This window comes from Pristis pectinata, chromosome 34, assembly GCF_009764475.1.
Source record: "Pristis pectinata isolate sPriPec2 chromosome 34, sPriPec2.1.pri, whole genome shotgun sequence".
NCBI classification, from domain to species: Eukaryota; Metazoa; Chordata; class Chondrichthyes; order Rhinopristiformes; family Pristidae; genus Pristis; species Pristis pectinata.
Genome location: NC_067438.1, coordinates 16,821,734 through 16,848,023, shown reverse-complemented (window position 1 = coordinate 16,848,023; position 26,290 = coordinate 16,821,734). Strand labels below are relative to the sequence as shown.

At 51.5% G+C, this 26,290-nt stretch overlaps 1 protein-coding gene across 1 annotated transcript in view; it reads right to left on the bottom strand.

Annotated features, from left to right (window-relative positions):
• Positions 1 to 10,412: 10,412 nt before the first annotated feature.
• LOC127585986 (RLA class II histocompatibility antigen, DP beta chain-like) overlaps positions 10,413 to 26,290 on the bottom strand; it is a 50,128-nt gene continuing 34,250 nt past the window's right edge. Inside the window, exons 4-8 of the mRNA XM_052043744.1 lie at positions 20,708 to 20,977; positions 15,914 to 16,198; positions 13,442 to 13,558; positions 11,733 to 11,762; positions 10,413 to 10,835 (exon numbers count right to left, since the gene is read on the bottom strand). Of these exons, the coding sequence (XP_051899704.1) occupies positions 10,810 to 10,835; positions 11,733 to 11,762; positions 13,442 to 13,558; positions 15,914 to 16,198; positions 20,708 to 20,977 (728 nt within the window). The 3' untranslated portion in view covers positions 10,413 to 10,809. The remainder of the gene's footprint in view (positions 10,836 to 11,732; positions 11,763 to 13,441; positions 13,559 to 15,913; positions 16,199 to 20,707; positions 20,978 to 26,290) is intronic.

Here is a 26,290-nt window from a genome sequence, read left to right as displayed (position 1 = left end):
AAAGAAGGCTTACAGCAAGCTGGCCTTCAGCCGTCGGCACATCAGATGTAACAGTTGGCAAGTCATGTTGCAGCTGTATAAAACTTTGGTTTGACCACATTTGGAGAATTGTGTGCAGTTCTGGTTGCTGCAGTAGGGGAAGTATGTGGGGGCTTTGGGGCAGATGCAGTGGAGGTTTACCTGGATTCTGTCTGGATTAGGGATTATTAGCCATAAGGAGAGGTTGGAGAAACTTGGATTTTTTCCCGGGAGCGTTGCAGGCTGAGGGGAGACCTGATAGAAGTTTATAAAATTCTGAGAGGCACAGATCAGTCAGAGACTGTTTCCCGGGGTGGAAATGTCAGATACCAGAGGGCACAGGTTTAAGGTGAGAGGGGGAAGGTTCAAAGGAGATTTACCAGGCAAATTATTTTTACACAGAGTGTGTGAGGGGCCAGGAACACACTGCCGGGGGGTGGTGGAAGCAGATACGATGGCAAAATTTCAGAGGCATTTACTCAGACACATGAACAGGCCGGGAATGGAGGGATACAGACCATGTGCAGGCAGATGGGATCAGTTAGATTGGCATCATGGTCGGCACAGACATGGTGGGCCGAAGGGTCTATTGCTGTGCTGTACTGTTCGATGTTCTGAGTTAATCCTTGACCCACCCACTCCCACCCTCTGTCCTCGCCAAGGCCGAGAAGGCTATGGGCCAAGGTGGTAATTGGGATCATTATGGGTGTGTAATTGATGGTCGGCAGGGACTTGCTGGGCTGAAGGACCTGTTTCTGCGCTGTATGAATTTACGAATTTATGACTGTGACTAGTTTCAGATAACCAGCCACTCCAGTTTGTGCTGGGACCGGCCGGTGTGATGCAAGATCATCCACTGTAACACGAGTTCAGGTTTCCTCTCCCCACAGCTGCTGCCTGACCTGCTGGGGATTTCCAGCATCCTCCTTTATTTCAGATTTCCAGCATCTGCGGTGTTGTCCCTCGCACAGGTCCGGCATTGCTATTTACCCCTCTCCTCTGCCCTCCTTCACCTCCTCTATTTACCCCAGCCCCAGACACACCATCTGTATCAACAACTGAGGGGTGGTCTTTGCAGACCCGGGGTTGGGAGGAAACCTCCTGGGTCCCAATGAGACAACTGGTTACATCATGGCCAGGTACGGCAGTTCCAACGCACAGGAACACAAGAGGCTGCAGAGAGCAACGGACACAGCCCAGTCCGTCACGGGCACATCCCTCCCCACCACTGACAGCATCTACAGGAGGGGCTGCCTCAAGAAGGCGGCACCTATCATCAACGATCCCCACCATCCGGGCAGTGTCATCTTCTCGCTGCTACCGTCAGGCAGGAGGGACAGAAGCCTGAAGTCCCACACCACCAGGTTCAGGAACAGCGACTTCCCTTCAACCATCAGGTTCTGGCACGGACCTGCACAACCTGACCCTGCCTCAGTAACAGCACACTATGGACCACCTCTTGCCCTGCCATGATTGTGGTTTTCTCAGAATCAGAATCTGGTTTATTGTCACTGACATATAGAACCATAGAACAGTGCAGCACAACACAGGCCCTTCGGCCCACAATGTTGTGCCAACCTTTAAACCTCGCCTGTCTATCTAAACCCTTCCTCCCACATATCCCCCTATTTTAAATTCCTCCATATGCTTATCTAACAATCTCTTGAATTTGACCAATGTACCTGCCTCCACCACCACCCCAGGCAGCGCATTCCATGCCCCAACCACTCTCTGGGTAAAAACCTCCCTCTTGAACTTCCCACCCATTACCGTAAAGCCATGCCCTCTTGTATTGAGCATTGGTGCCCTGGGAAAGAGGCGCTGGCTGTCTACTCTATCTATTCCTCTTAATATTTTGTACACCTCTATCATGTCTCCCCTCATCCTCCTTCTCTCCAAAGAGAAAAGGCCTAGCTCCCTTAGTCTCTCATAATCCATACTCTCTAATCCAGGCAGCATCCTGGTAAATCACCTCTGCATCCTTTCCAACGCTTCCACATCCTTCCTATAATGAGGCGACCAGAATTGGACACAGTACTCCAGGTGTGGTCTAACCAAAGTTTTGTAGAGCTGCATCATTACCTCGCGGCTCTTAAACTTGAACACACGACCTATGAAAGCTAACATCCCATAAACCTTCTTAATTACCCTAGCCACCTGTGTGGCAACTTTCAGTGATCTGTGGATATGAACCCCCAGATCCCTCTGCTCCTCCACACTGCCCAGAATCCTGTCATTAACCTTGTACTCTGCCTTGGAGTTTGTCCTTCCAAAATGTACCACCTCACACTTCTCCGGATTGAACTCCATCTGCCACTTCTCAGCCCAGCTCTGCATCCTATCAATATCCCTCTGCAATCTTCGACAGTCCTCCACACTGTTCACAACACCACCAACCTTTGTGTTGACTGCAAACTTGCCAACCCACCCATCTACCCCCTCATCCAAGTCATTAGTAAAAGTCACAAAAAGTAGATGTCCCAGAAATGATCCTTGTGGGACACCGCTAATCACAGCCCTCCACTCTGAATGCACTCCCTCCACCACAACCCTCTGCTTTCTACAGGCAAACCCATTTTAAATCCACACGGCCAAGCCTCCCTGGATCCCATGCCCTCTGACCTTCTGAAGAAGCCTACCATGTGGAACTTTGTCAAACGCCTTACTAAAATCCATGTAAACCACATCTACTGCACTACCCTCATCAATCTTCCTGGTCCCCTCCTCAAAAGAATCCTATCAGGCTTGTGAGACTGATCTGCCCTTCACAAAGTCATGCTGGCTGTCCCTAATCAGACCATGATTCTCCAAATGCTCATAGTGTAGCAGCTGCTACTGCGATGTGAGAATAAAGACATGAGTCTGCAAGCTGTGGAACAAGACTGATTTATTTACCCGCCCTGCGCGGGCCTTTTAAGCAGCGTAGTTCCCACCTTCCAAAAGCGGAAATGACGTACGTGCTACGTCATTGAAATCTTTTCACGCGCGCGGGTTCTCCCCTGTCGCTCGGGGAAGACAAAGGCCCAGCGCCATCTTGGGCCCCACCGTTCTGACGATGCACGCCCCGACCACCGAGCCAGTTCGCCTGCGCGGATGGTGAGTCGCCACACAACATGCCCCAACCCCCCCCCCCCCCCCCCCAGAACTGGCAATACGGTCCCCAAAGTTTGCGGGCTGTGCTAGCCGTTGCTTAGGTGGTCAGCCTCTGCGTCGTGGTGTTGGGACCTCGACCGGTTGATGTAGGTCTAATTGGTCCGTCGTGAAGACTTCTTCCTTGCCCCCAGTGTCCAAAATAAAAGTGGACCCGTTATTCCTGACAACCCGGAACAGCCCCTCATATGGTCGTTGCAATGGTGCCCAGGGTGTGCCTCTGTGAACGAAACAGTCTCGTAGTTCCTTGGGCTCACAGGATGGGGACTGACCATGTTGCGAAGTGGGAATCGGTGCCAAGCTGCTGACCCTCTCGCGCAGTCTTCCCAGGACTGCCGTGGGTTGTTCCTCCTGCCCCCTAAGGGAGAGTATGAACTCCCCTGGGGCATGGAGATCATCCTTGGGGGCAGTGCATATGCTGAGCAGGACCCAAGGAAGTTCGTCAACCCAGTTAGGATCTTTCAGGCAGGCCATCAGGGCTGATTTCAATTGGTGGTGGAAACGTTCCACCAACCCATTTGACTGAGGGTGGTAGGCCGTGGTGGTGTGCAGCTGCGTCCCTAGCATGTTCGCTAATGCAGTCCATAGGCTGGAGGTAAACTGGATGCCTCTGTCTGAAGTGATGTGGGCCGCAACACCAAAGCGCGAGACCTAAGTTGTGAGCAGCACCCGGGCGCAGGAATCGGTCGTGATGTCTGAGAGAGGGATTGCCTCTGGCCACCTCGTGAACCGGTCCACGATGGTAAGGTGGTACTGTGCTCCTCTTGAAACTGACAGGGGACCAACGAGGTTGACGTGGATGTGGTCGAACCTTCTACAGGTAGGCTCGAACTGCTGTGGCAGGACCTTGGTGTGTCGTTGGATTTTTGATGTCTGGCAGTGCGGACAAGTCTTGGCCCACTCACTGACCTGTTTGCGCAGGCCGTGCCAGACGAACTTGCTGGTGACCAGTCAGACACTTGATCTGATGGACGGGTGCGCCAATCTGTGTACAGAGTCGAAACCGTGTTTCTGCCAGGCTGCAGGAACTATAGGGCGGGGCTGACTGGTTGCGACGTCGCACAGGAGGGTCCGCTGACCTGGGCCAACTACGAAATCTTGGAGCTGCAGGCCTGAGGCTGCGGTTGTGTAGCTGGGCAGCTCATCGTCAGCTTGCTGTGCGTCAGCCAGGGCCACGTAGTCTACACCCAGGGACAGGCTGTGGATGGACGGTCTGGAGAGCACGTCAGCAATGACATTGTCCTTTCCGGAGACGTGTTGGATATCGGTTGTGAACTTGGAAATGTAGGACAAATGTCGCTGCTGGTGGGCTGATCAGGGATCGGAGACCTTATAGAAGGCAAAAGACAATGGCTTGTGGTCAGTGAATGCGGTGAAAGGCCTGCCTTCTAAAAAGTACCGAAAATGCCAGATCGCCAGGTACAGCGCTAGTAGTTCTCGATCAAAGGCGCTGTATTTGAATTCGGGTGGCCTAAGGTGCCTGCTGAAAAACGCCAAGGGTTGCCAACTGCCTTCGATTAGTTGTTCCAGTACCCCACCAACCGTGGTGTTGGATGCGTCCACCGTGAGGGCGGTTGGGACGTACCAGCATCGCAGCGTCTGCTAGGGCTTCTTTGACCTTAATGAAGGCAGCCGCGGCCTCGTCATCCCAGGCGATGTCCTTGCCCTTGCCAGCCAGACATCAGCGAGAACAAAGGGCACATGATACGGAATGCTGCAGGGATGACGCGCACCCCGACCGCCGAGCCAGTTCGCCTGCGCGGACGGTGAGTCGCCATAATAGATCCTATCTCTAAGAATCCTTTCCAACAGCTTGCCCACCACAGACGTAAGGCTCACTGGTCTATAATCCCCTGGACTATCCCTACTACCTTTTTTGAATAAGGGAACAACATTTGCCACCCTCCAATCCTCTGGTACCATTCCCATGGACAATGAGGACTCAAAGATGCTAGCCAACGGTTCAGCAATCTCCTCCCTTGCCTCGCGGAGCATCCTGGGGAATATTCCATCAGGCCCTGGGGACTTATCTGTCCTAATATTTTCTAACAGCTCCAACACATCCTCTCTCTTGATATCTACATGCTCTAGAACATTACCCTTACCAACAGTGTCCTCAGCATCATCAAGACCCCTCTCCTTGGTGAATACTGAAGAGAAGTATTCATTGAGAACCTCACCCACTTCCACAGCTTCCAGGCACATCTTCCCACCTTTGTCTCTAATCGGACCCACCTTGACTCCCATCATCCTTCTGCTCTTCACGTAAGTGAAAAAAGTAAAAGTCACGAAATTTGTCGTTTTCTTGATTTTTTGCACTAATGTCATGGTTAGCAGCGTCTTTTCTTCCCATCTGGTATAACTGATGTATAACGTATGCCCTGTGTGTTGTCTGTACCCAGCTGCCTGTGCTGCTGCTTTCATTGTACCTGGACCTCACCCGACTTGTGCACATGACAAACTCCACCAGAGGCTTCAGAGACAAACCCCACCAGAGGCTTCAGAGACAAACCCTACCTGGCAACAGGTGACAAACTGTGGCCGTGCCGTCTCATTGGCTTGTTTCCCCCACGTTAATGAGCCTGCAGTTTGAGGGACTGCAGTCTGTTTCTCTGCTTGTAGTTGGGGATTTTCCAGCCAACCCCTCACCCGGCGTCCCCTGTGCTTCCCAATCCCGGCAAACACACCCATCCACCACCATCCCCTGCCCCCCTAGTCCCTGGCACTGGCACTGATCCCACACAGCCCCCCCCCCCCCCCCCCCCCCCCCCCCCCCGTCCTCCCCTCCCTTGGGATCATCCCCTGCTGTTTCTGCTGGCTGACCAACACCCTCTGTCCTCACCCCTCATGGTTCCAATGAAGCTCACCAGAAACTCCAGGATCAGTCCCTAGCCTTCCCACTGGGAAATTCAGTTTCCAGACCCAACATTCCCAACAAATCCACATTGTTGCAGACAATATCTGTGAGTGAGCCGGATATTCGCAGTTACTCTGTTCCCACTGTGACTCACCATGTCCCAGCACCTCATTGAGAGGTGACCGACCGGCCAGTGCTGATCCGGACTGGATCCGTCCTGCTTTCTGTGACCACAAGGTCCCAGGGTGATTTCCCACAGGGTCAGGCAGATGCCGAGTTGTCTCTGCTCCAGAACAACTGGGCTCCAGGTGCAGCCAGTTCTGGAGCACTGGTCCTCAGGACCACAGCTGGGCCCAGAGCCTCTGCTGCATCCGGTGTCTAACCCATGCCTTGATATTCCATGGAGTTGGAGTAGGGAATAGTGAGTCTCACAGTGCAGGGTGTCCCTGCTACCCCTGTCCTTGTTGGGGGATCTATGGACAGTGGATCACACTGGGACCTGGCTTCTCTGCTGGGTTACAGTGAGGCAGGGCTGGAACAGCAGGCGGTATCGGGGTGTGTGGGTGTTCAGTCAGGCTTCACTTGGGACAGACAGAGACTCATTGAGTAGGAATCAGGGCCCCACATTGACAAATCGGAATTGGGAACACTACAGGCCGGGAGAGGGTGGTTGTGGGGTGGGGGGTCCCAGGGAGGCGTGGAGCGGAGTGAGTAAATGTACATCGCCTCAAACACTCTGCACTTTAATTGTAATTACCTGTGACACCTTATCACAAGATCTGACTGCCTCAATGCATCACACATCAGCAGTTACCTCAGGAACCATCTCACCAGTATGTCAGACCAACAATTTCTGGAATACACACCAACTGCCCAGACCAGTTATCGTCTGTCACCACTTCCTCAGTAACTGATCTCAATGTTTCCCCAGCGGAGGTTGGGTTACCTGCTCAGTTTCCCATCTTCAGTCTCTGACAGTAGGGGGTGGGGGCAGGTGGGCATTCCCTCCCAGTCTGGGGGAATGTTCTGGAACATCTGGAATTGTAGAAGATGCCAGAGCATCCTCAGTCTCTGGAGTTGTCTCCTCAGAAGCCCTGGCTGCAGACCATTGGGCTCTGGGAGCCCCCCCACGTCAACCTCAGCACCACATCCCCCCACCCCAGTTGTCCATGGAGACCCCCCACCATCTCACTGGCATTGACATCAGGGTCTGGGACCCCCACCTGTCTGAGGCCAGCCCAGCATGCTGTCACCATTCCATTTCTGAGACCCTCCCCTTGGTCCAGCACCTGTGTTAAAGTCCAAAGGAAAAGAAAAGCATACAAAAGGTACAGAGAGCTCGGTAATGTTAGAGATCTGGAGAAGTACAAGGCTAAAAGGAAGGAACTTAAGAAAGAGATTAGGAGAGCCAGAAGGGGACATGAGAAGGCCTTGGCGGGCAGGATTAAGGAAAACCCCAAGGCGTTCTACAAGTACGTGAAGAGTAAGAGGATGAGATGAGAAAGGATAGGGCCCATCAAGTGCAGCAGTGGGAAAGTGTGTATGGATCCGGAAGAAATAGCGGAGGTGCTTAATGAATACTTTATGTCAGTATTCACCACAGAAAAAGATCTGGGAGATTGTAGTGGGGACTTGCAGTGGCCTGAAAAGCTTGAGCATGTAGATATTAGAAAAGAGGTTGTGCTGAAACTTTTGGAAAGCATTAAGTTAGATAAGTCTCCAGGACCGGATGAGATGTACCCCAGGTTGCTGTGGAAGGCGAGGGAGGAGATTGCAGAACCTCTGACGATCATCTTTGTGTCGTCCATGGAGATGGGAGAGGTTCCGGAGATTGGAGGGTTGCGGATGTTGTTCCCTTATTCAAGGAGGGGAGTAGGGATAGTCCAGGAAATTATAGACCTGTGAGTCTTACCTCAGTGGTTGGTAAGCTGATGGAGAAGATCCTGAGAGGCAGGATTTATGAACATTTGGAGAGGTATAATATTAGGAATAGTCAGCATGGCTTTGTCAAGGGCAGGTCCTGTCTTACAAGCCTGACTGAATTTTTTGAGGATGTGACTAAGCACATCAATTAAGGGAGAGCAGTAGATGTAGTGTATATGGATTTCAGCAAGGCATTTGATAAAGTACCCCATGCAAAGCTTATGGAGGTGAGGAGACATGGGATCCAAGGGGACATTGCAGTGTGGATCCAGAACTGGCTGGCCCACAGAAGGAAAGGAGTGGTTGTTGAAGGGTCATATTCTGAGTAGAGGTCAGTGACCTCAGGGATCTGTACTAGGACCCTTACTCTGTGATGTTCATAAATGACCTGGATGAGGAAGTGGAGGGGTGGGTTAGTAAGTTTGCAAATGACACGAAGGTTGGGGGTGTTGTGGATAGTTTGGAGGGCTGTCAGAGGTTACAGAGGGACAGAGATAGGATGCAGAGTTGGGCTGAGAAGTGGCAGATGCAGTTCAACCCAGATAAGTGTGAAGTGGTTCATTTTGGTAGGTCAAATATGTTGGCAGAATATAGTCTTAATGGTAGGACTCCTGGCAGTGTGGAGGATCAGAGGGATCTTGGGGTCTGAGTCCATAGGACGCTCAAAGCAGCTGCACAGGTTGACACTGGTTAAGGCGGCATATGGTGTATTGTCCTTCATCAATCGAGGAATTGAATTTAGGAGCCATGAGATATCGTTGCAGCTATATAAGACCCTGGTCAGACCCCACTTGGAGTATTGTTCTCAGTTCTGGTCGCCTCACTACAGGAAAGATGTGGAAGCCATAGAAAGGGTGCAGAAGAGATTTACAAGGATGCTGCCTGGAATGCGGAGCATGCCTTATGAAAGCAGGTTGAGGGAACTCGGCCTTTTCACCTTGGAGAGACAGAGGATGAGGGGGGACCTGATAGAGGTGTATAAGATGAGAGGTATTGATAGGGTAGATAGTCAGAGGCTTTTCACCAGAGCTGAATTGGTGGCCACAAGAGGACATAGGTTTAAGGTGCTGGGGAGTAGATATAGAGGAGATGTCAGGGGTAAGTTTTTTACTCAGAGAGTGGTGAGTGCGTGGAATGGGCTGCTGGAAACAGTGGAGGAGGCGGGTACGATAGGGTCTTTTAAGAGACTGAGTGAAATAGAGGGCTGTGGGTAAGCCTAGTAATTTCTAGGGTAGGGACATGTTCGGCACAGCTTTGTGGGCCAAAGGGCCTGAATTGTGCTGTAATTGTTCTATGTTCCACCAGTATTCCTCCACACACCACTCCCTCACGGAGATCCCTCACTGCTCCCTCCCTCACCCCCATTCCCTTCCCACTCCCCTCAAGATGACTGGTTTGACCATTTCCCCACCTTCCCACCACACCCACCCTGGAGATGCTTCACCATCCACACAGCACCCTCTGCCTGCACCACCCACACCCACCTTTATCACCCTGGTCTGTGGCAAGACCCCCACCCTCCCCAAACCCATGGATACTCTGATCTCCATGTGTAGGTCCCAGGCTCCAGTACCCAGACCAGGGCTCAGCCCCTCACCCTCCCGTGGGACTGCTCACTGCTCCAGGCTGATCCTGGGGAGTGAACCTCTCCCACAGACCATCCCTCAACATCCCCCCCCCCTCCCCTGGGGAGCTGACAGCTTCCTGCCGCCCTGGGTCAGACCTTCTTGAAACTCCCTCTGTCCAGCTCCCACTGGGTAAGTTCCTTCCCTCTCCCTTCACCCTCACCTTCCCACTGATCTTGTTTGGGCCCCAAGTCCCCTCCCTCCTGCACCCACACTGGCTCAGAGTGTTAAAGCTCCCCCTTTACCTTGGTCACCAGCTCATCACCAAACCCTGTCCCACTGAGTACTCCCAGTGGGGGGGGGTTTATTTTAGCTGATGCTGGAAATCTGTCTCCATTTTCATTTGGTCTCCCCACTGCCCTGGGGGGTTGGGGGGGGAACCTCAGCTGGAGGGAATGGGGCTGAATCTGTTGAGCTGATGAAGCAGCTCAGTCACTAGTCACATCAGCACACACCCAGTGTCCACAAGTGACCTCTCCCACTATCTCTGACACTGGGGACCCAGCTCATTCAGTGTAGGCAGGGTGAACATTGAGTTTTGAGGCAATGTCCGTCCCTTCACTGTGGGTGATCGAGGCTCCATTAAACCCCTCCCCCTTGTGGATGGGGCTGTAACCCCTGCAACCCAGGTTTTCTGGGGTGGTGGGAGGGAAAGTCTGCACAACAGAAGACAGATCACCCAGACCCTGAGCACCTGTGGGAGGGGTGAGGGTCTGCACACCCACTCCCCAGTGTCCAACACCACACTTAGTGAGGAACTAAAGCACCATGTGGTGTGCGGACGGCAGCTGGGAGACCAGCGAGAGAGACACTGGGGAACAGTGACAGCAAACAACAGGTAGGTGTCCCAATGTCTTTAATCAAAACCGAGCCATCAGTAGGTACAAAGATCAATATTTGCAATAAGATCATTTATAAATTGTAGAGAGCAGTGAACATTTAGATGCAGATTTACAGTTACAGTGAAATAGATGGGGTGTTACGAGGAGACTGGGGGCCAATCCCTGCACCAGTGAGAACAGGACAAACACCAGGTTACAAGCTGCAGCCACACTGGGCATTCAGCAGGGATGAGCTGCCGGTGAACCTCTGCACTGTTGTGGACAGTGAGCGGTTTCCAAAGCCGAGACGGAGCAGCTCCCTACCCACTGGGCCGGAGTCACATCCCAGTCGCGGGACAGCCAGCTGGTTCATCCTGTCACCGAGGGCAGAAGCTGCACCGTGCCCAGGGCTCGGTTAACTGATCGCGGGGCCCATCAGACCTGGAACAGAGGATGGAGAGAGATCAGGGTCCAGACTGGAGCATGGGGACCATCCAACCTTTATATCCCCTCCCAGAGGTAACATACCCACTGTACTGTACATGGTCTCCACACTAACCCAGGACAGGCAGCCTCAGGCTGGACACTGCTTGAGAGGATGGGCCTCACAGGCACGGTGACCTGGGCTGGACACCAGCTGGGCTCAGGGCCATGAGCAGGGAAACAGCCCGGAGGCAGCTCCACCCCTGCAGCTGATTGGTCAGGCTGGGGTTTGGGATGGGGGAGGAATCCCCTCTGCTCCTCACCACATAGCCCACCCACTGCTTGTGGCTGCCTCAGTGCTGTGGGACAGGGGCAGCTCAGCTTCACACTGGGATCAAGATGTGGAGCTTTCACCCACCAGTTGTGTCTGTCTGAAGGAGGTCTGGGGCACTCAGTACATTCCCCAAAGTGTACAGGGACCTCTGCAGGCAGGGGTGCAGCAGGTAGTGCTGCTGCCTCACAGCTCCAGTGCTGACCTCTGGCACTGTGTGTGGAGTTCCATGTTTTCCCTGTGACTGGGTTTTCCTGAATGGTCTGGTTTCCTCCCACATCCCAACGTGGAATTGGATGTTGCAAATTGTCCCGGTGTGGGTGGGTGGTTGGGGAATTTTGGGCGAGGGGGAAGGTGATGGGAGGGGGTGGGTTCAGGGAAATAAGTGGGGTCATGGGACTGCTGTGGGCTGGCAGGGACTCAATGGGCTAAATGGCCTCCAGTCATAAATGAAAACTGAGCTTCACTTTAGTCCCAGCACTGAATGCTCAGCAAATTATTCCTTCAAACAATGTGTTCCATTCCCCAGAACCACTCCCACATCCCTTCCCACACTGGTGTTCCCACCTTCCTGAGATACTCACGTGGGCCATGACTGCTGGAGTCCAGGATAGCTGCAAGAGAAAGTAGACATGGTCAGTAGGTCAGTACCAGGGTCAGGCTGAGGCCAGCACTGGGCAGTCTGAGCCAGTGGGGCCACTGGCCCGCTGGGGGTGGTGTTAGTGCTCCTGGGTTACTCATTGATAGTTAAGGTCAGCACCTGTTGATCCAACTTCAGTAACCCTGATGCTTCACCTGGTCACCCAGGGAACTCCCAGCCACTCTCACTTCATTAAATTCAACCAAGTTCAGAAAGTAAAACTTTGCTGAGCTTCATTCCCCAACTGCTGCAGAGTTCAGTGAGGGGACAGGAACAATTGTAACAGGTCACTGTGTAAATAAAAAGTTTATAAAGTTTAAAGGAACAGATTGTTCAGTCCCAGCCACACCCCACCATTCACTGCAGCTGATCCAGTCTCAGCCTCAGCCATTTTCCCTCCATCTGGCCCTCAGCCCCTTATAGCTTAACTTGTCAATCAATATTTTCAATGACTCCACCTCCAGTTCCCTGGGGTAAAGATTTCCATCAAGTAACCACCCTGAAACTGGGCTGGTTGGGCCAAAGGGCCTGGATCCATCTGAGAGAAATTCGTCTCCTGAAATAGGGAAATCCTATTCAGAAACTGTGCACCCCTTCAATTTTGTCCCAATGTCACTAGGCTCAAGTTTCAGCTCAGCCTTTTCACACTTAACCCTTTCATCCCAGAGAGGAACTGTGAACCCCCCCAGTCTCCAACACCAGCACATCCTTGGGTATGGAGACAACTGGCCAGTGCTCCAGCTGTGGGCTCCCCAGCTCTAATTTCACACTCCATGGCCCTTGCAGTAAGTTACTGCACTAGATTTTAAAGAGCCATTAACATCTGGCTACAGAGCAGATTAAAGCAGGAACCACTACATCTTCACTGCACCCTTGGAGTTTTAAACCCAGGTTGAGTCAGGTCACACACCACTGCTGTGGTGTTGTCACTACAGCCCATTTCACACAGTTCACTGTTTCTGAAGCACTGGACAACCTGTACTACAGCTGGAGATATTTGAACAGAAATTCCAGCTGAGAAAGGAATTCCCCACTCCCTTTCCTGGTCCAGCAGAAGCACAATGTAGAAAACCTCAGCTTCCCACTGACCATGCCCTGTGGCTGAGCCCTGCCTCAGTGCCTGGGGTGAGGACCAGTTGTATTCACAGGGGGTGGGAAATACTGTCCTGCCAGGGTAACAGTGACAGCTGTGATTCAGGGGTCAGTCTTGGCCCATCCTGGACTCCCACCAGTGGGGGATGTAAACAGGCAGCTGGAGATGAGCTGGTGTCCACCTCCAGCCCCAGAGATGTTGATGGTCCTGAGCCAGGGGTGGAGCAGTGATGGGGAGGGTCCTGATCCAGCAACTCCCCCCCTCAGCTTCACCCTGGGGGGTGACCATAAACCTGGTCACTGGATGGGACCATAGAGCCAGAGTTGTACAGCGCAGACAGGCTCTTCAGCCCATCGCTGCTGTCACTGATCCTGGGGAAAGGCAGGAGATTCACTGGAAAAGGCAGGAGATTCACTGGAAAAGGTTCCATTATATTTTGGTAATTTAATGGTTTTTAGATTTCCATTTAAGTTAAATCTGAGTAGACAGACAGAAGAAATGCATGTTATCTGGGCCCAGAGCAGAGGGTGCGGTGCCAACCCCCTCAGACAGAAGCTCACCTTTAGCGTTCCTCAGCTTCATTATAACTCCAGCCAGCAGGATGAGCAGCCCGAACACAAAGCCCAGCGCTCCCACGATGATCTTGGTTCTCTCTGATTCAGGCGAGCTCTGCACTTCTGTCCGAGGGAAACAGTGAGAGTTAGAGTGGGACTGGGGGTCTGGGATTGGGGAACAGTCCCCATCTGTCCCAGGTCAGTAATTCACCCAGCACCAGGTGTCCACACCCTGTGGGATGTGGAGGGTGGTGGTCAGAGGGAGGGGCTGGTTCTGGACAAACCTCATTCAGCAGCTCCTAGTGCACCCCTGGTAGGCTCTGCTAGACAGTGACCAGGAAACAGATAGAGCAGCTGAGGAGTGAATTCCAGCAGGGTCTTGGGGCCACTGAAGTTTGGGCTCTGTTGCCCAGGTGGGAGTTACACCAGGTCCTTTAAACACAACTTCAGAGCAGTGACCACACACTCAGTAATACCATTTACACATCTTCCCACACCTGAACATTTAACTGGGCAGCAAATTAACAGCCACCATCCCTTCCAGTGTGGGCATGAGATTCTGATCTCACCAACAGAATGTCTACAAACCCACTGGTCCACAGAGCAGAGAGTGGAGAACAGGCAGTGCTTGAGCTGGTCACAGTTCAACTGATCGAGCTGAGGGGGCAGAGTGCAGGGAGTGACGTCAGACAGAGCTAGAGAGGCAGTGGGTGACACTGAAACATTGGCAGGGGCCGGTGTAACTGGTGCTGTGTACGGTTCTAACAACCTCCTGTCCTGTGTTCTATGTCTCTGCTCATGTGCCAGCAGCCCTTCCATGTTTATAACCTAACTGAACAGCACAGCCAACTTTAAGGAGCCCCTGTCCCTCTACACTCAGTCCCCAGCAACTGGTCCATCCTGGACCTCACTGCACCTCAATCACTTCATTCCATTTGATACTTTTGAACAGACCATTTACAACTTCCTCCTTCCCAGTTCTGCCGGAGTCCCAGACCAGAGCTATTGGCTGTTCCTCTCCGCACCTGCTGGCTGACAGGTTCGTCCAGTCTAGAGCTCCCCCACTCTGATCTTGTCAACTGCAAACTTCATGCCCTGAACAGATGGGCCCAAATCACTAACATGGTGCAGAAAGCAAGGATGGAATACCGGAACACCCACCCACCATTGCCCTCAGTTCCCCATTAAATAGGTTTCAATCCAATTTACCACTTTCTCTGTATTCCATGGGCCTTTTACTTTGAATGTTCTATGTGGGACCTTGTCAAAATCTGTGCAGATAATAAATGCAGTGATGTCAACCCTCCTGTTACCACAAAGACTGGAAAGAGTGCAGAAAACATTTACGAGCATGTTATCAGGACTTGGACTGAGTTATAGGGAGAGGTTGGACAGGCCAGGACTTAGAGCATAGGAAACAGGTGACCTTATAGGTATACAAAATCAAGAGGGGTATAGGGTGAATGCACTTAGTCTTTTCCCCCAGGGATGGGGAATCAAGAACTAGAGGTCAGAGGTTTAAGGCAAGTGGGGGATCTTAAAATACACACACACAGGGTGATATGTGGAACAAGCTGCCAGAGGAAGTGCTTGAGGCAGGTACAATAACAACTTTTAAAAGACAGTTGGATACATACATGCATAGGAAAGGTTTAGGTTATGGGCCAAATGTTGGCCAACACAACTAGCTTGGATGGGGCATCTTGGTTAGCATGGACCAGTTGGGCCAAAGGGCCCATTTCTGTGCTGCATGACTGTCAAATTGGTCTTTTCTATTCTGCCTCCTAGAATGGATCCTAATACCTTGCTTGTGCTGATGTTAAACTGACCCAGAATTACTTGATTCAACTGTTCCTTCCTTCAGCCAGTACACCAGTCCTCCAATCTTCCAGCAGCACTCCTGTGACCAGGGAGGGGTGATGCCCACAGGTGCCAGAGGGAACATCCATGCCACAGATCTAGGGTCAGCTTTGTGGTCAGGAGTTTGCTGCCACCCTCTCTGGGTCAGGTCTGCAAGGGCCACATCTCTGGATGTAGTTACAGTACTCAGGTTCACAGCTGGTCGAGCCACCACCAGGTGTAATGGCACAACCAGATGTGGGTGCAAGGAAGGGAACTCCTACAGAACAGTCTGGAATGGAGAGAGAAAGATTGGAACATGGAGTAAGAAGTTAGAAGTATTTTCGACAAATCCCACAGCTCTACTGAACAGGTAGCAGAGGTACAAGCTGCAGGACAGTGGAAGGAGAAAGTGGACGAGTGGCATTTGTTGTGGTTGCCAGGGGGGGATCCAAGTCTATAATGGAAACACCCAGTACAATGATCTAATCAGGGCTATAGGAAGGTGTTTGAATTTAGAGAATAGCAGGAATACTGAATGACAGGAATTCTGCGGTATTCCTGCAGTAGATCAGGCGAAGTGTAGAAATGAGAACACACACACATTGAGACACAGGCTTCAGCTGTCCTGCACCTTACCCCAGTCCACAGTCTTGGGCCCTCTTAGACTGATGTGCTCCACTTGACAGGTGTATTTATCCCCAGACACTGGGTGGTACTGGAGGAGTTCCTCCACCTGATAGGTCCAGTCACCGTCTGACAACAGGTCTGTGCTGATGGCTCTGGTGGTAACTGGGGCTCCGTTCTTCAGCCACGTCAGCTTGATGTGGGGAGGATAAAACCCAGTGACGTGACACGTGAGGAGGGCGGACTGCCCAGAGTGGGAGGGGGACACTTTAGGTCGGACTGTGATCTCAGGTTCCACTAGGGGAGAAAACAGAGGGTTAGAGATGTAGAACCAGGCAGCTTCAGAATCTGATTGGTCAGTGTTGCCCCTGCACCCCCCTTACCTCAGCTGGCACCCAGCTGCTGAAAACTCCCATCTTTAAGAACCAACTTATGTTCTGGTGAAGATTAATCCATGGAAGGTGGAGATTCCCACTGACTAATGATTTTAAGGGCAGCACATTTTGTCTCAGGCTTTGTCCCAAATGCACGGTATTTATCCACTGTCACAGGAGCTGTTCAGTATGAAGGAGCCTCACAGAACTCCTTTACTCCGAGTTCAACATCCCCACCAAGTCTGCCCAAAACTTGGCCAACAGTAGCCTGACATTATAGCAGAGGCAGATACCCACTGTCCAGAGGTCCAGCACTGCCACACACACACACAGGTCAGGCAGCCATCAGCTGCTGTTTCTGAAGGGCCAGAGGATCCTCCACTCATTCCAGTGTTCAGTAATCACTGGGTTTGGCAAACAATTCAACCTGAAGTCTGACCTGGTAACTTGCATGTGGTGTGATCTCCTTGGCCTTTCAAGTATGACAGGTCACTTAGAATGGGGACAGACAACTTAACCACTGGAGAGCCATTGCTGTTCAGATGTTGAGCAATGGAACTGCACGTTCATGGAATATACAATTCCATTGCTCAACATCTGAACTCCCAAATCCCATTCCAACAGGAGTTAAAGGGCTTCTGACAGCAGTATTTCACTACTCACAGGGACGATTGTGGAAAGAACTAAGTGTTTTAGTGTCAAAGAGATTATCAGGCAAACTAAACATGCATTTAGCTTTGGGAATAGTTGGTCACAAAGGATCAGAGAAGCCATTGAGAGAAGGATGGAAGCTCCTATTTTATTATCCTCCTCAAAACAAATGTGGAAGTTGCAACAAGTTGAACACCAGAACAAACTATTGATGGAATAGAATTTGGTTCCAAAATCCCTCAAAACTAGAAAGAGCAAACACTGATCTATTGTTTGATCCTCACGAGCAGGGAGTAGCAGAGGGCTGTGACTGCTGGACCACCAGAGGGAGGGAAGCTGCCAGCAGTTGGCTTCAGTGATGACAACTGGCTATCATTAACACAGACAAATACCTTGGGCAGGTGACATGGAACTCAATCTAAGAGGAAATCTGGACAAGTACAAAGCAAAGGAATAAATCATGGGGCAAGACCCTTCAGCTCCTTGTGCTGGCTCCACCATTCAGCAGGGCCACCTCTGATCTTCTACCTCAGCAGATTTTCCAGCACTGACCCATCCTCAATGTCCAAAACTACATCAATCCATCTTGAATGTACAGAGCAAAGCCTCCAGTTTTCTTGGGTAGAGAATGCCAGAGATCTCCATACCTCCTGGGTGAAGTGCCCAATCACCAGACCCTTAGTCTGAGACTGACCCTCTAAACTTGCTTTGTACCTGCCTAGATGCAGCCCCCTCTCTGCATCATTTATTGTCTGGTCTGCCCCTCTATCTTCCTACAATTAAGCTTTCCTTCTGTCAACCCCACACTGAATTCCCACCATTAAAGCTGACCTAGACACCTTGCTAAACTGGAGTAAGGTCTAGTCTGCATCAAACCCACCCATCCGTGGAAACAACCTGGTGAACATGTTGCACTCCCTGTTACAAGTGTATCCTGCCTTAGACACTGAAACCAGAACTCTACACCATTCTCAAGGGATCTACACAATTGGAGCAATTCATCTCTACTCCAAAATCTTGTAAAGGCCAGCATATCATGAACCTGCATATCGATTGTCAGTGATTCATGTCCAAGGGGACCCTGGCCCTGTGGACACCAACACCTTCCCATCTCTCCACTTCAACTCAGCTTTTAATTCATTGCCAAGTGCCCCACCCACTAAGCATCAGCAGTAGGTCACTCAAGCCAACAACTCTAAGATCTTGACCCATCTGACAACTTCATCTCCTCCCATCCCAGTAAACTTTCACCCCATTATATTGACTGGCCTGTGTGACCCCAAAGCCTCTGTACCCTCCTCACAGCCCACACTGCCTCCCCAGTGTATCAGCAAACTGGAATACATTATACTTGACCATCTCCAAATCAGATACAAACTAAGCAGCTGGGGCCCTGACACTGATCCCTGTGGCACCCCCACTGGTCACAGTCCCTCAACCTGAGAATAAGCTTCCATGATTTCCTGTCCATTAACCAACTCCAGTGCATCACACCCAATACTGTGCACACATTTCATGATCTCTAGTGGAGCAGCTTGCAGACCTTCTAGAATTCCAGGTGTATCAATTGGTTTGTCTTCATCCATTCTTCATGGTAAAACCTTAATTCCAATAAATATGAACATCTGTTTCCAATTCATAAATCCATGTTGACTGCCTAATCCCATCATTCTCCAAGTGCCCCACTATCACATCCAGATTCCAGTACTTTCCCTGCTGCTGCTATCAGACTAACTGCTCTGTCACTTTGCCCCCTCCCCCATTAAACTCTGGGTTCCATTTTCTTCCTTCCAATCCGAGGGAACAGTTCTCAGATCGACACATGAACAAGCAGACGGCCACTCAGACCCTCAACCCTGCTCCACCATTTAACAACATTTCCTAATCTGATCCAGTGATAACTTGTGCACTGGCTTTGCCCCCCCCCCCCCCAACACTCACTGTGAAGATTCCCCCTCCTTTGTGGAAGTGCATTGGCTCAACACTCATTCACTTCAGATGACTCCGTGTCTGATGTAGACCGACTGCAAATAGCTGCTCCCACTTCATGTCCTGCCTTATGACATTGAAATCAGCTCCTTCCATCAGCTCCTTCCATCACCTCCAACCCAGGACCAACTTCCAGAATAACCTTGAAACAGAAGTCATCACCATATCTAACATTGTCTCCCACCGACACTCCAACCACTTGCCCAGCTCCATTCTCCAAGACCAGCTCCAGCACTGCCCCTTCTCTGGACAGACCATCTTCTGGCTCAGAAAGCTATCCTGGATGCACCCCCTCCAAACTTTCACACCAAGGCAACCCCAGCTAATATTGGGAAAGTTAATCTACTGGTAGAGCAGGCTTCCTGGCAGTCAGCAAGAGACAGGAGTAGCTAAATTACGGGGTTTATAGTAGAGGATTTCAACTTTCCCAATGTTGACTGGGATCTCCTCAGTGAGAAAGGTGCTGAGGGGGTGGAATTTTTGATGTGTTCCAGGCACCATATTCAAGGAAATACAACAACAGCACTAACAGAAAATGGAGCAAGTTTACAGGGACCACAGACAAGTGAAAACATTGAAAGGCCACCGCTGGAACTGAAGGATGCACCCTAGTCTGTCAGAGGGGGCAATGGAAAACCCAGCCCGTCAGAGGGGGTAATGAGAAGCTGGTCTCTGGGGCAATAACCAGCAAGTGGATTTAATATGCAGAAGGGCAGTCAGCTCCTGCTCAGAATTTGGATCAGCTACACTCACCTAAAGTTGCTACTCTTCCAGGTTTCATAGGATTAGTGCGGGATAGCAGAGGACAGTCAGAATGGCCACAATGGTTTGAACTGAGATTTTGATCCCAAACTGGTCGGAAAAAAATCCACAGCCCATGGAGAACAGAACAGCCCCCAGTGAACATGCTGCCAGCCATGTAACACTAACCTGGGTACAAGGACAGGCCTGGAGTGGAGCAGGACCCTCTGATCACTGGGAGCTCCAGGTATTGACACTGAGGCAGTTTGCGACCCTGTCTCCGGGATGGGGGGCAGGGGATGGGTGGGATGGAGTTACCCCCCCCACAGTCCACCCCCTCACCAGGCACAACCCCTCACCAGGGCCGGTCTGCATGAACACAGCCAGTAGGAGAACAGGTGCCGAACAAGATGCTTCCGGTTTCTGCGTTTTGTTTTAACCCGCACACGTATCCCCAGTATAGAACTGGTGGAAATGTTCCATTTCCTTGAAAACATCACCGTGGGTTTAGGGTGAGGGGGTTCCCAAGAAAGGGAGTCAGCCGCGGGGTGGGGGGTGGAACCTGGAGCGCCCCGCCCCAGGGGTGGTGCAGGCAGAGGAACTTGAGGAATCCCCAAGGCAGAGAAGGCTGCGGACTCAGTGCCGGGAGGGGGATTTGTGGAGGCGGGCACTTGTATGGTGGGCCGAAGGGCCTGTTTCTGCCCCGTGCCCCACCCACACGGAGCCCCCACAGTCGGTCCAGGCCTCCATATCTGGAATGCCGGGCCTCCCGCCAGCTGTTCACTGGGGTTCACAGCCCGGAGCCCGCAGACAAACCCCGCGGGGGTGGGGAGAGGTGAAGGGTCGGGGGGTGGGGGTGGGGGTGTGCTCAGTGTTATCAGCTGCCATCGGGGCTGCGGGGGATCCGCCCGCCCGCCCGGGGTGGGCTGGATACTCGGGGACAGCTCCCGGGGGTGGGATGGTCCCAGAGATACCCGTCCCCCACCGCGGAACCGGGGGTCGGGGCCGTCCCGTTCCACCCGGAGGTATTTCAGCCCCACCCCCCGCTCACCTTTCCGGGTCAGCACCCATTCCTCATGGATGGGGATGTTGTTCTCACACATGCGGATCCCGCCCTGGTACTTCGCTTCCGCCGAGCCGTCCTTGTTCCACCTGTCCACGTTCCCCTGCATCCACCCCTTCACCGCCACAAACTTCTTCTGGGCGAAGTCGAAGTAGAAGATCTTCTCGTGGTTATAGACGTCATAATAGACGTAGGTCCAGCCCCCGCGGGCGCTGCTGTTGAACCGACAGCCGCCCACAGAGCTATAGGAGTGAGCCCCTAGGGGAGAGAGACAGTTACCCCCACATCGGACACCCGTCCCCAGTCCCGGCTCTGAAGCGGCTCGGGGGCGAGCAGCGCGCTCCCGACGGGCCGGCCCCCCCCCCCCCCCCCCCCCTCCGTCCGGGTCTGTCCCACCAGCACCACTCCAGCCGGAGATGCCGAACCGGTCCGACCCCCGACCCCGGGATCGGTGCCACCGCAATAAATCCCCCACCAGCCGCAGAGCGGGGGCACCGGACCGTCACCGTCACCCCGGGGGCAGGGGGACCGGCTGAGGAGTCTCCGGTCCACCCATGGGTTCCAGACCAGCTGTCAGCCAGCAGTCCAGCTACAGCTGTTTCCACACTCGGGGTGAGGGGGTGAAGAGTCCTCCGGAGGGAGCCTGTTGAGGGCGCGAGTGCAGAGTGGTCGGGAAAGCAGTGGTTTAATTTTTAATATTTTAATTTTTTAAAAAATTTTATTTACAGCGCGGTAACAGGCCCTTCGGGTCCAATGAGTCCACGCCGCCCATTTTAAACCCAAATTAACCCACCCGTACGTCTTTGGAATGTGGGAGGAAACCGGAGCTCCCGGAGGAAACCCACGCAGACACGGGGAGAACGTACAAACTCCTTACAGACAGCGGCGGGAATCGAACCCCTTGGGGTTTTGGAAGGAGGACAACTGGGACTGAGGGCAATAGGCGAGGATGACAGCGCAGGGGTGACCTGCTGGCGAGGGTGAGAACAGGTGGAGATGGTAAATGAACGAATGACTGAAAAGGAGGTGCAGGGGGCAGGGATTCAGAGTTTTACACCATTGGGATCTCTTCTGGGGCAGAGGTGACAGGTTGCACCTGAACAGGAGGGGCACCAATATCCTGGCGGGCAGATTTGCTGGTGCTGCAGGGCAGGGTTTAAACTAGTTTGGGATCCCACCCCCTGCCGAGCATCAGGGAGGTAAATGAGGCTGGAAAGTGATGCAGGTCAGCAAGTTGAATCGGCAGGACAGGTGGGAGAGTGGCCGGAGGTAAGGAAAGCCCATTGGATTAAACTGCATTTATTGCCATGCAGGAGGTCTGACAGGTAAGGTGGATGAACTTGGGGCTTGGACAGCTCCATGGGACTGGGACATTATCACCATCACAGAAACATGGCAAAGGGTGGGACAGGACAGGCAGCTCAATGTTCCAGGGTACAGGGGCTTTACCTGGGATGGAGGTGGAGGAAAGACGAGGGGGAGTTGCATTTTTGATTTAGGAGGGTCACAGCAGTGATCTGAGATGGAATCCCTGGGCAATGTTTAGAGGACCCAACTAGGGAGAGGGCAAGCTCAACCTACTCTTGGGGAATAAGGCAGGGCAAGTGACTGAGGTGACAGTGGGGGAAGCACATTGGGACTAGTGACCATAGTTCTATGTTTTAAAATAGTTATGGAAAGGGTTCAAGTTGTAAATTGGGACAAGGTGAACTTTGACTGTATGGGACAGGAGCTGGCAAAGGTTGATTGGAGGTTGTTTGTGGGCAAGTGAGAGGCTTTTAAAAGTGAGATAGTGAGAGCTCAAGGTCCAGATTCCTGTTAGAGTGAAGGCCAAGGCTGGTAGGCTGCTCTGGAAGGTTTGATCACAGAATCCAGGGAGAGCTGGCTAATTGGATACACAACTGGCTTGATGGCAGGAAGCAGGTGATGGTGGCAGGATGTTACTCTGACTGGAGGCTGGTGACCAGTGGTGTTCCTCAGGTCAGTGCTGGGTCCTTTGTCATCTGTATCAACAATTTGGATAAGAATGTACAGGAGTGGTTAGTAAGTTTGCAGATGACACTGAAGTAGGTGGTTATAGTGGACAGTGCAGGTTATCAAAAATTACAGGGGATCTTGATCAGCCAAGTGCACAGGAATGGCAAATGGAGTTTAATTCAGACAAGCATGAATTGTTGCATTTTGCAAAGTCAACTCCAGGTAGCACTTTCACAGCAAACAGCGGAGCCCTGGGGAGTGTTGAAGAACAGAGGGACCTGGGAGTTCAAGTACATGGTTCCCTGAAAGTGGTGTCACAGGTAGGTAGGGTGAAGGCAGCTTTTGGCACACTGGCCTTCATAAGTCAAGGCAATGAGTATAGACATTGGAATCACAGTGCAGTTGTACAGGACACTGGTGAGGCTGCACTTGGAGTATTGTGTTCAGTTTTGGTCGCCCTGCTACAGGAAAGATGTTATTAAACTGGAAAGAGTGCAGAAAAGATTTAAGGATGTTGCTAGGACTTGAGGGGTTAAGTTATAGGGAGAGGTTGGCCAGGCTAAGTGTTTATTCCTTGGAGTGTAAGAGACAGAAGTGATCTTGTAGAGGTGTACAGAATCATGAGGGGCATAGATAGGGTCACCATCTCTTCTCCACCTCCCCTCTTCCCCCCCCCCCCCCAAGTTGGGAAATAAAGAACTAAAGAAATAAAGAATTTTTCTCTAAACACAAACGGTGGTATTTGTTGAATGACCTGCCAGAGGTCATTTAAGACAGTTGGACATGTACATGGATAGGAAATGTTTAGCAGGATATGGGCCAAATGCTGACAAATGGGACTAGCTTGAATGGGGCATCTTTGTCAGCATGGACCAGTTGGGCTGAAGGGCCTGTTTCTGCACTGTATGACTGATAGCAATTTTGGGGGAGGGCAGTGGTAAGACAGGGCCTAGATTTGATCATGGAGACAGGGCATGAGGCAAACAGTAGTAGTAACTGGGGTAGGTACAGCAGCAGTGAGGGCAGGTGTCTCAGACCTCTGCTGGAAACAGCAAGGAACAGTAGATATTAGTGACTATACAAAGTTCAACCAGTGAGGCTGTGCCATTGGAAGCCTGCAGTCAAAGTACCAGAACCAAGGCCATTTGTTGGTGAATTAGAGCTGAAGCAATGATGGAAGGAGGCAGATTGTCTTCAGGTTTAAACATGCAGGGAACAAGGAAAGGAATTCTTTCAATGACGCATTGGACTTGAGCATTGGATGAAGCTGTGACATTCACAGCCTTAAGATGCAAGATCAAACATTAGGGCCAATCACCATTTCTAACAGTGGGTCCTTGTCAAGAAAGCAAACAATTGCATCAACATTTGACATTTTCTTCTCAGCAAACACGCTGGCAGTGTTGTAACTAATCAGCAATTGTTATTCAGATAAATCCAAAAACTATCAAGTTGGAAGCATAACCAACGGGACAGCCCCACGTGCAGTGAAAACTGTCCAATGGCAGGCAAATAGAATACAAACAGGGGAGACTTCAGTGGGATGGGGGATGTTTCAGGTAAACTCCAGCAAAACTGCTGTAGGAACCCTGGGTCACCCACCATCTGTTTAGGGAGCAGGATAGACCACCCACCCCCCATGGATAATGTTCCATGTGGACAGCAGAACTCAGGCCAGTACAGCAGCCCCTTGGCCCACAATGTTGTGCCAACCTACACGAACCAACTCTTTGATCAATCTGACCCTTCCTTCTACACAACCTGTAACCCTCCATTTTTCTTATATCCATATTGCTAAGAGTCTTAAATGTCCCTATTGTATCAGCCTCTACCACCACCCCTGCCAGTGTTCCAGGCACCCACCACTGTTTAAAAACCTACCTGACATCTCCCCTAAACTTTCCTCCTCTGACCTTAAATGGATGTCTTCTGGTATTGGCCATTGCCACCCTGGGGAAAAGGTGCTGGCTGTCCACTATGCCCCTCAATCTTCTACACCTCTATCAAATCACCTTGTACTTCACCTTCAAGTTCAATCTTCCCAAGTGTATCACTTCACTTTTCTGGATTCTACTCCATCTGCCACTTCTCTGCCCAACTCTGCAGCCTGTCTATATCCCATTGTAACCTATGACAACCTTCTACACTATCCACAACACCTCCAACCTTCATGTCATCTGCAAACTTATTAACCCATTGTTGTGAAACAGATTTGGGGTCTAAGGCAAGGACTCTGAACAGTCTGGAGATGAATGATTTATTTACAAAAGATGAACATGGGGAAATGGTAACAGGGATAACACGGGAAGATAAGCATGGGAAAATTGTAACAGGATAAAAACAATGAACTGGCTACAATCAAGGAAAAACAATATGATACCCACTATCCCTTGACTCAGTGCAGGCACTACTTGATGCTACTAGGGACACTAAGACACTACCAACCCTTTAACAGTGTACACCTCAATGATTTATCCAGCACCATCCCATGGTCCTCGGCCTGGAGTGAAGCAGGGTGATCCCTCGAAGGTCGTAACGAGGAAGAGCTGAGCACATATGGTGCTGTTTATAGTGCTGGAGGGGTCCAGCCCAGGTAAAGGCCAATGGCCCAGTGCTAGCAAGGACTAATCAATCAGAAAGGCCAATGGCCAGGTGTGCACTGATGGGTGGGGCAGGGCCAAACCTTGATTGGCAGTAGTGTCTTCTGACCAGGTAGGGGGCAGTGCTGTCATGACAGCCATGACTCTCCACAATGCAATCCACCCCTTGGAAGTCACACCACATGCCAATCATTACATGGAATACCATGAAAAGAAAACCCATATCATAATAGAAATCTTACCCTTAGACCAATAACTCATGGTAACAACTACTTCTAAACTTAAAGCTTTAGATTAATATACAGCACTAATGAAAGGCAGACATACTCCTGATAATCTGGCAAGCACAACATAATATACAGACAGCAATAACAATGAGAATGAGAGAAGTCACCCAGTGCATGACAGTTGCCCACCATCCCCCACCCCCAGAGACCCAAACAGCCACCAGTTGTCCACCATCCCCCACCCCCAGAGACCCAAACAGCCACCAGTTGTCCACCATCCCCCACCCCCAGAGACCCAAACAGCCACCAGTTGTCCACCATCCCCCACCCCCAGAGACCCAAACAGCCACCAGTTTCCCCATGAGATGTCATGGAGGAGGAGCTGGTCCCTCACTTTGAATTTTAACCACTGAGTCCTGAATGTGAGCAGCCAAGTGGGTGATGTCCCTTGACTCATCAGGGATAAATCTGCAGCAATCCTTATCACTGCACAGGTGCCACCATCAGCAGCAAGTAGGTAATCCAGGGCCATTCAATTCTGCAGGGCAACCATCCTGACAGCCATCATCTCAGCTGCTGTCTGCATCAGAGCATCTTCTGTGCATTGTAGTGCCACTGCTGTTTCATTAGTCAGTGTCTTGAGCATACTGGTCATCTGGATGACCTCACAGGAGGATCAGGCTGTGCCATCCCTGGGAAAGGCTATCATCCAAAACCTCTCTGCCTCTAATGGCCCTCTTGTCCCAGTGGCTGCTGTATGCTGGGTG